A 10,126-nucleotide genomic window follows, 5' to 3' on the forward strand; every position below is an offset into this window, starting at 1 on the left:
ACCTCCCGGTCTGGCACCGGTATTGTCCACGTTGAACTCTTTTGCAGTTTGCTGCACAGTTCTGATAATAATTCCAATAGTTGACCCAGTGCTGACTGAGAAACATGCCCCGGTTTGGTCTGCAGTGGAAAAGGTGATGACTCCTATGTGAGACGTATTCCGGAAGTCATGGAATAATTCCTGAAAAAGTATTCATACAGATATTATTAGGTGTCTTTTGATATTCATATTTTTCTGGGTCTTTTTCCAGATTTCATTACAAATTTGCTCTGATCTCTGTCTGTCTCTGCTCTGATCTCTATCTGTCTGTCTCTACTCTGATCTCTATCTGTCTGTCTCTGCTCTGATCTATATCTGTCTGTCTCTGCTCTGATCTCTGTCTGACTGTCTCTACTCTGATCTCTATCTGGCTGTCTCTGCTCTGATCTCTGTCTGTCTGTCTCTACTCTGATCTCTATCTGTCTGTCTCTGCTCTGATCTCTGTCTGTCTGTCTCTACTCTGATGTCTATCTGTCTGTCTCTGCTCTGATCTCTATCTGGCTGTCTCTGCTCTGATCTCTGTCTGTCTGTCTCTACTCTGATCTATATCTGTCTGTCTCTACTCTGATCTATGTCTGTCTGTCTCTACTCTGATCTATGTCTGTCTGTCTCTACTCTGATCTCTGTCTGTCTCTGCTCTGATCTCTGTCTGTCTGTCTCTACTCTGATCTCTGTCTGTCTGTCTGTCTCTACTTTGATCTCTGTCTGTCTGTCTCTACTCTGATCTCTATCTGTCTGTCTCTACTCTGATCTCTATCTGACTGTCTCTACTCTGATCTATATCTGACTGTCTCTACTCTGATCTCTATCTGTCTGTCTCTGCTCTGATCTCTGTCTGTCTCTCTCTACTCTGATCTCTGTCTGTCTCTGCTCTGATCTCTGTCTGTCTGTCTCTACTCTGATCTCTATCTGTCTGTATCTGCTCTGATCTCTGTCTGTCTCTGCTCTGATCTCTATCTGTCTGTCTCTACTCTGATCTCTATTGTCTGTCTCTGCTATGATCTCTGTCTGTCTGTATCTGCTCTGATCTCTGTCTGTCTCTGCTCTGATCTCTATCTGTCTGTCTCTACTCTGATCTCTATCTCTCTGTCTCTACTCTGATCTCTGTCTGTCTGTCTCTACTCTGATCTCTATCTGTCTGTCTCTACTCTGATCTGTATCTGTCTGTCTCTACTCTGATCTCTGTCTGTCCGTCTCTACTCTGATCTCAATCTGGTTGTTTTTGGTCTGATCTCTGTCTGGCTGTCTCTGCCCTGATCTCTATTCTGTGGTTTTTGCTCCGATTTCTGTTCGCTTCAGTACGGCACGTTTATTTCACGTCTCTTTGCTGGAGGACATTCTTTTTGGGCGACCCGCGACAGTCGCTGCTGCTCAGCGAGCCTCCGTCGCGCGGACTCTCTCCGTCGACCCACCGCCTGGCTAGCCACGACCCCACGATCGACTTCTATTTGGCTGGCCATCGGATGCGCTTTCGCAGACGTCTGGAACACTTTTTCCTTCCAATATTAGCAAGCCGCTTGGGCTCGGCACTTTTAAATCACCGAGGTTCAAAACGAATTTCTTTAGAAACCGCCTTTAGTGTTTAGTTCGTGGTCCCTTCTCCCCGCACCTCCGATTAGCATGGTTGGCTACGTATGGTGCCAAAGAAGTTCAACATACATACGCACTACACTGTACACTATTATACATAACACTACACACACTATTCTACGCACTATGCTATACACTGCAATACACTATACTAAATAGAAAATTCATTTCTTTAGAATCTATTTTTGTGTTTAGTTTGTTGTATTCCCCCCCCCCTGCGCACCTCCGATTAGCATGGTTGGCTGCATAACGGTGCGAAAGATGTTCACCGTGCATACACACGCACATACACATGCACACACACACACACACGCACATGCACACACGCACACACACACGCACATACACACACGCACACACACACGCGCGCACATGCGCACACACGTGCACACACACGTACACACGCACACACGCACACATATACACGCACACGCACGCACACACACGCACACACACACGCACACACACGCACATACACACGCACACCCACATACACACGTACCTTCGCCGCCAGGCCTGCTGGTCAAGAAGATGCTGTCGGATGCGGAGAGGCTTCCGGAGTTCCGCCAGGTGGTGGAGCAGACTCAGGGCGTGGTCTTCTACAGCGTCCCACACCGCGGCAGCCGCCTCGCCGAACTGTCGCGCAACGTCGGCTACCTCCTCTTCCCCTCCGTGGAGGTCAAAGAGCTCGGCCGCGGTGAGGGGTGGGGGTGGGGGGCATGGTGCCGATCGTGGCTTCTACGCACGCCGCCGCCGCCGCCGCGGTGTTCCTCCGGCGGCCCGGGTTCCGTATGGCGTTCAGTCGCTTACCCGCATGCCCGTGCGTCTCTTTGAATGTGTGCGTACGTTACGTTGAACCGCCGTACGTAGCCGCCCGCGTTAATAGGGAGGTGTGTAAGCTTTGAAGATGAGGTTCTGCGTCATGTGCCATCGTGCAATAGCCGGTCGTGGTGGTTGGTGGTGGTGTTGGCGGTGGTGGTGGTTACACTGCACGTGGCGACCTGTCTGTTTACCACCACATTTTTTTTTAAGCCTTACAAATGAGACTCTCCGCCAGCGTTCGATAGTGGTGGCTGCCTGTAAGCAGACCAGCGCTGTGGAGGTAGCAGCGAGGGTTCTTGGATCACACACAGACGTTGTTGCGAAACTCCCTTCCTACCCATGGGTGGTAGTCTAGGAGGAGCCCTACGCCTATCTCTGCTAGGAGAAAGCGCTACAGAAAACAGTGTGGATTAATGTAATCTCTCCCTTCTGTTGTGGGATAGACTGTTGACGACTTGTGCCATCTGTTTATTCCGTCTGTACGGGGGATAGAGCGTTGCTCCCAGCCCCACAAGGTGTGGGTTGTTTTTTTTTCTTGGTGCTCCGGCTTCCTCCCACGTGAATAATAACCACAACTCATCAGTGAACGGCTGAAAACATCTTAAAATGAATAGCCACAGGACGCTCCTGAAAATACGTAATTGGACTCGGTGTGGCACTATCTGGATAAATACATAAATGCAGTGAAACAGTCGTAAATGATGAAATGAAACTTGTGTGGAGGAGGGTTCGCGACGCAAATTGTACTCACGTGAGAGATGAGACCCAAACATCCATTGTGAACCACACATCCCGTGTGTGTGCCGACATGTCTGTGTGGGGTTGATGTCTCTCTCCCGGTCCCTACTGCTCCTGCTGTTGCGACTGCTGCTGCTGCTGCTTCTGTTGTTGCTGCTGCTGCTTCTGTTGTCGCTGCTGCTGCTGCTACTACTACTGCTGCTAATGTTGCTACTGTTGCTGCTACTACTGCTGCTGCTGCTTCTGTTGTCGCTGCTGCTGCTGCTACTACTACTACTGCCGCTAATGTTGCTACTGCTCCTGCTGCTGCTGCTTATGTTGTCGCTACTGCTGCTACTACTACTACTGCTACTGCCGCTAATGTTACTACTGCTGCTGCTTCTGTTGTCGCTGCTGCTGCTGCTACTACTACTGCCGCTATTGTTACTACTGCTGCTGCTGCTTCTGTTGTCTCTGCTGCTACTACTGCTACTGCCGCTAATGTTGTTGCTGCTGCTACTGCTGCTGCTGCTACTTCTACTACTGCCGCTAATGTTGCTACTGCTGCTGCTACTGCTGCCACCGCCGCCGCCGCTAGACTCTCCGCGTCTCAAGGAGCTCCACGCGGCATTCACGGCGCTGGTGCAGCGGCGCCGCCTGCGTGTGCTGAGCTTCGGGGAGACGCGGGCGACGCCGGTTCACGGGCTCATCCGCATGCTGGTGGTGCCTCTCCACTCGTCTGGTACCCGTGCACTCGCCCACTCGGCTGGTACACACGCAGCCTACATGTATACACACACACACACAGGGGGAGGTGTGTAAGCTGTGTATACAGCCTATATATATATTTACACACAGGCTGTATATAGACACACGTACACGCACCCTACATATACAGTGCCAATGGCACGTTTGTGAACCCCTTAGGTTTTTTCACATGTTTTACATATTGTAAACCCAAAATGTTATTAGATCTGAATCTAAGTCCTCATAATAGATAAAGATAACCTGATTGAACAGATGACACAACATCTACATATCCTCAAATGATTCTACATTCAGTAACCGCGGTGTGAGAAAGTACGTGAACCTTTAGATTCAGTAGCCGGTGACAGCCCCTTGAGCAGCAATGACTGGCGACTTAGAGTTACCTGTAAGCGTTGTACAGACTTTTGGCCCATTCCTCCTTACAGAACTCCTTCAACTCGGTGACGTTTGAGGGTTGCCTTGCATATGGACGGACAGCTGGCTTCAGGCCCTGCCACAACACTTAGAGGGGGTTTTAGGGATGGACCTTGCAGCAATTCTTTTGTAGATCTGCTCGTACGTTTAGGACAATTGTCTTGCTGTAAGACCCACTTTTGGGTTCAGCTTCAGCTCACGGACAATGGCTTGACTTGCTCCTCTGGAATCTTCTGATACAATGCAGAATTCATGGTGGTGTCAATGATGGCAAGCCGCCCAGGTCCTGAGGCAGAAAAGCAGCCCCCCAAACCACCACCAAACTCCCACCGCCATGCTTCCTGACAAATTGGATGAGGTTCTTCTGTTCTCATTGAGGCCAAAAAGTTATCACTTTGAGTCGTCTGTCCGGAGAACATTGTTCCAGAAGTTGTGTGGATCATCTGTCTGCTCTTTGGTGAACTTCATCATCAGGTGTTGCAGTCGAAACGTCGTGAGAATTTTATTGCTTTATATATTTTATTATTTTATTGTTTCCCTTCAACGTGACTTTACCGAAAGAACCAAGAATATCCCTAGAAATTGTTTTGTAAACCTTTCCGGACCGATGAGCATCAATAGCTCGTTTTTATCTGGTCCTCTTGAGATTTCTTTTGACCGTGGCTTGACTTGTTTCCACACACCTGTATGGTGAAGACCAAACTCACAAAATTTCTGATCTTTATATAGGGTGGTGCCTTCCAAACTCTCACCCCTGACAATCTGCCTAATTGTTTAAACAACTGATTCTAATTATTCCCTTAATGAGGCTAACGAAACCAGGGATTCGCTTACTTTTTCACATACCACGAACCTTAATTACTAATTGTTTAATTCATATATCGTTTTGTTTCCAAAGACATGGGATTGGGTAATATCAACCCTTTTGGATATTTAAGAAAAGGCCAGTTTTGATTAAAAAGGCTGTCGTGATAAAACTATGGAATTTCCATCATCATCATCATTGGGGTTCAAAAACTTTATTTCAGCACTGTATACACACAGCCTGTATATATAGGATGTGTGTGTATATATGCATACACGCAGCATATACACAGCCTATATATATACAGCCTCTATATATACAACTTATATATAGTATACACACAGCCTATATATACACAGCTTATATATTTACACACGCAGCCTATATATATACACACACACTGCCTATATACACAGCTTATATATATACACACAAAGCCTATATATACAACATATATACACAGCCTATATATACACACACAACCCATATATACAGCTAGTAAATATATACAGTGCACACTTCCTGCATATACACAAACAGCCTATATTCACGCCGCTTACACAAAACTCGTATAAACAGAGAACAGGAGGATCGACGATTTCCATTCATTCCCATGGACGGCGAGGCGTCTGGTTGCTCAGTCAAATGTTCAAGAATTGGCGAGGTGCTTCGTGTTCAGTGGAGAAACCCCTTGTGGGTGCGGTCTGTAGATCCTGGAGTGGGGCAGTTCGTCGCGCTGGACGTCAACCACCTGAACGTGTGCAAGCCCCCGAGCAGGGATTCTCTGCTCTACCAGAGGACGATGAGCTTCATCAGGGACTGCGTTAACGAGGGAAGGGCAGAGGGCGGTAACAATGGCGGCGGCGGCGGCGGCGGCAGCCTCACGTGACCAGTCACCTGAACTCTCACGCTTCATAGCGTACGCAGCCAGCGTGAAGTGTGTGTGTGTGTCTGTGCGAGCGTGAGTTTGCACGCACGCACACACAGCCGACGTGATGTGCGAGTGTGAGTTTGCACAGTGAGTGTGAGTTTGCTCACACACACACACACACAGCCAACGTGATGTGTGGGTGTGAGTTTGCACATTGAGTGTGAGTTTGCTCACACTCACACACACAGCCAACGTGATGTGTGAGTTTGCACAGTGAGTGCGAGTTTGCACACACAGCCAACGTGATGTGTGTGTGTGTGAGTTTGCACAGTGAGTGTTAGTTTGCACACGTAACATATTCCGTGTGTGGCGTGAGAGTGATGTGTGTGTGTGTCCACTCACAAAAACAAATTGTCACATTAACTTTGGTTCTTCATTTAATTTCTCTTAATTCCAGCTCTGAAAATTCGAATACTTGTTTGACTGGCATCACGCGATGGGACACTCATACAGCAGAGCGAGTTGGGAAAGAGTCGCCCTCTGCTGAGTGTGTGGACCAGAGTGTCACTTTGAAGAAAGGTTCTCAGACGTGGCTCTGTGTTATCTGCTTCTGTGTGCCATTCTGTGTGTGAATCGGAATATCATTTGAAGAAGGGGTCTCAGAGGTAGCTGTCAACTTCTGTCAGCTGTTCTCTTAACACGGAGGGAGTGGCACTGCTCAGCCGGATTTGCGAACGGATACTTCATCTTGTGACGTTGCTAGTGTGAGCAGGTATCAAGTGGAAATAAATGAAACGCGGGTAATTGATAGCAGCCGATACTGGAATCAATATTAATCTATGCAGTAATTTATCCCGTGTGGAAAACACTAATATGGATGGCCCACTGGAACAGTCACACTGCATCTTATTCATTTTTTTGTGGTTTTAAAGAAACCTGTTTACTCGGCACAGAAGCCATTCTCCCATAGCCATATTCAGACGCCTCTCCCCGCCGCCGCTATATATTCCTCGGAATCAAGGCCATGTGCCTAAGGTGCGCTTGCTACCACTGCATTGCACGGTATTAGAAGGCCACTGGGAGCGATGCATTTTTAAATCGAGATTGAAAACGAATTCCTTTGAGAACTGCTTTTTCGCGCTTAGTTTGTTCTCCCCCCTCCGCACCTCCGGTTTGCACGGTTTGGCTACGTGCGGTGCGAAACAAGCTACAACATACATACGTAGCCATACCGTGCACGAGTGTAGCTGCGAAGGCCAAATAGAAGCGCAGTGCCGCGCGACACTCGCTCACCCGAACGTTGTTCCTGACCGGCTGGCATTCCCCGCCGGATTTTCTTGATCTCCCCCGAACGCTTTGACCGTGGCCGCGCGTAGGCAATGTGCGTGCTTCGTGCAGTCGACTGATGGCACTTTGCATAGCTTTGTAAATATGGTACGTAGGTCCCTATTCAGCCTGTGCCACGGGTGGGATCAAGTGCTTTGTTTTTTTTCCTATACAGTTCTGTTCTCCTATAACGCGTGTTTTGACAAGACGAACTGTATATAACGCGATGAATGTATTCGGGGACACATTTTTTATATATATAAATATAACGCGGATGCGAATTGGATATAACGCGATTGAGTGATCGGAACAACGACACGCGAGTCGGAACAAGCGGCTGCGGGGCTGCCTCGGGGTAGCATTGCACAAGACAGAGTGGGATGCTGCTGGATGCTTCCAGACGCTACCCAGCCTGCATACGCATCTCGCGACATTTATTATAACCCGACTTTAAATCTTGATTTAAAGCTTTCGTGACTGCAGGGATTCATATTATTGGTTCTTTCGGTAAAGTCACGTATATATACGTGACTTTACCGAAAGAACCAGGAATATAACCCGACTTTTCAACAACGTGGTATTCTGCCGGAACGCGACTAACACGTTATAGGAAAACATACTGTAGTGCTATCGGTAATTAAACTTTCACAGCACCACTGACCTGTGCCTTGCAAAGACTTTGCCCTCCTCTGCCCGGTCACCCTATGCTTATATTACTTAAAAAAAAACACAGTTACTGGGCACAGGCCCAAAGTGCCATGATGTGAGGCTATCTTCTTTTTCGTACGGCCGATGTGGACGTAAAGCAGCGAATTTTACATTGAGGTGCTTAATGAGGCAGTGGTATGGTGTAACGCATCCATGGTAGATCTCTACAGATCTCAGTGTGAACCTGCGGGTCTCTCTGTGCGACGGTTTCACTCACCCCCGCCATAGGAATAGGGAATTTCCACCATTGGCTCAGGGCTGTAAGCAACTGATGAGCACCGCCTAGATGCTCACATGAGCAGGGTGTCACTTTGATTTCAATCATTCGTATTCGGCTGCGGTTTGTGCAAGATGAGTTGAATTAATTGAATCGTTTGACCGGGATAATAATGCGTTGAGTTGGAACGTCTGGTTTGCAAGGGTTGCCCAGGGTGTCGCATGACACAGAGAAAATCCACGTAATGGCACGTGCACATACATTCGTAGGTAACACTATGCACCCGCGTGGTGTGGTGTGTGAAGAATTATATGTATATTATTTTTTTCATTTTTACACAAACACCCGGTGTCTCATCAGCAGGGTCAGGTTTTTCTTGGAAAATGTTGATAAAATGCCAGATGTTTCATAGGCAAGGACTGATTAAGACATCCATTGTCTCATCGGCAGGGCCAGGTTTTGCTTGAACCAATGTTGGTGAACTGCCAGGTGTTTATATGCGAGGACACTGTAAGATATCGGTCCCAGTTAAATGTAACACCAGTGTTTTAACCGTACAGTTCAAAGCGCTGCCCTAATTATAATCGCTGAATAATGATGCCGCTGTGGGGAGACACCCTGCACACCACTGTCAGATGCAGTTTCGATAGAAAGTGGACCGATGGACAGAATGTTGAATTTTATATTTGGGCTGTTTCGGGATAAATCCAGCTTCAGGTAGATTTTTTCCGGAAATGCCGATTCAGTGGCTGACAAAGCAAGGCGCTCCACTGCCTGGGGATATTCAGTCGAGTTGTTCACACTGCCTCTGTGTTTTTTATTCGTCTCTTTGCTGCCTGAAAATCAAAGTGCAAATTTTGATCGGTTGCGAATGTTGTAAATTGTGCGATTTTAAGCGTGAATACAGAACCGGAGAGGACTTCTTTTTGTTTTCCCTTGAAAGCAATAAACGTACTCTGCGCCAAAGTGTACTGTGATGAACTTGGACGGAACTATAACAATTGTTTTTATATTTTACCATGTAAAGCCCACTCACCTGTAGAGCTTGTTTTCACAAGCGACCTTGCCGTAAATGATAGCTCAACGAAGTGGCTCATCACGTGCAAATGTATAGCGGCCAAACACGCGAAACGCGTGGTGATGTCGATTTTAAATGTCGGGGGAAAAAACTAGAGGACCCGGAGAAAAATCCACTTGACCAACGGCAGAGAGAGAGACACGCAAACTCCAAATATACAGCAGCAGCAGGCGTCAAGGTTGGGATCGACACCGTGATGATGATGAGAGAGAGAGAGACACGCAAACTCCAAATATACAGCAGCAGCAGCAGGCGTCAAGGTTGGGATCGAATCCACGACCTCCTGTGTACCAGGCGAGGTAGTGAAACATCTCCTAGCCACCATGATGATGATGAGAGAGAGACACGCAAACTTCAAATATACAGCAGCAGCAGGCGTCAAGGTTGGGATCGAACCCACGACCTCCTGTGTACCAGGCGAGGTAGTTAACATCTCCTAGACACCGTGATGATGATGAGAGAGAGACATGCAAACTCCAAATATACAGCAGCAGCAGGCGTCAGGGTCGGGATCGAACCCACGACCTCCTGCATGCCAAGCGAGGGAGTAAACATCTTGCCACCACGGCTCCCTACTCAAATGAGCATTTTTTTAAATTGTATTCTCCGAACTAAGATGTACTTGTGTATTTTAAAGCCAAGGTTGAGCTTTTTTACGTGCGTGTCTGTGGCATTTACCAGTCATCTCAGTAAACCCATGGCACCTGGGTCTGTCCCGTGACCTGCCAGCGAGCCTTTGACACTTCACGTGGCCTCAAAGTGCACCGAGCA

General features: G+C 47.8%; 1 protein-coding gene across 2 annotated transcripts in view; it reads left to right on the forward strand.

Annotated features, from left to right (window-relative positions):
- SERAC1 (serine active site containing 1) overlaps positions 1-9,243 on the forward strand; it is a 32,162-nt gene extending 22,919 nt beyond the window's left edge. For both annotated transcript variants that reach the window (XM_032976727.2, XM_032976728.2), the window contains exons 15-17: positions 2,144-2,326; positions 3,767-3,910; positions 5,866-9,243. In XM_032976727.2, the coding sequence (XP_032832618.2) occupies positions 2,144-2,326; positions 3,767-3,910; positions 5,866-6,044 (506 nt within the window). In that variant the 3' untranslated portion in view covers positions 6,045-9,243. The remainder of the gene's footprint in view (positions 1-2,143; positions 2,327-3,766; positions 3,911-5,865) is intronic.
- The last annotated feature ends 883 nt before the right edge of the window (positions 9,244-10,126 follow it).

The sequence above is a fragment of the Petromyzon marinus genome, chromosome 60, assembly GCF_048934315.1.
Source record: "Petromyzon marinus isolate PM22_M1 ecotype Great Lakes invasive population chromosome 60, UKy_Petmar_22M1.pri1.0, whole genome shotgun sequence".
Lineage (NCBI taxonomy): Eukaryota > Metazoa > Chordata > Hyperoartia > Petromyzontiformes > Petromyzontidae > Petromyzon > Petromyzon marinus.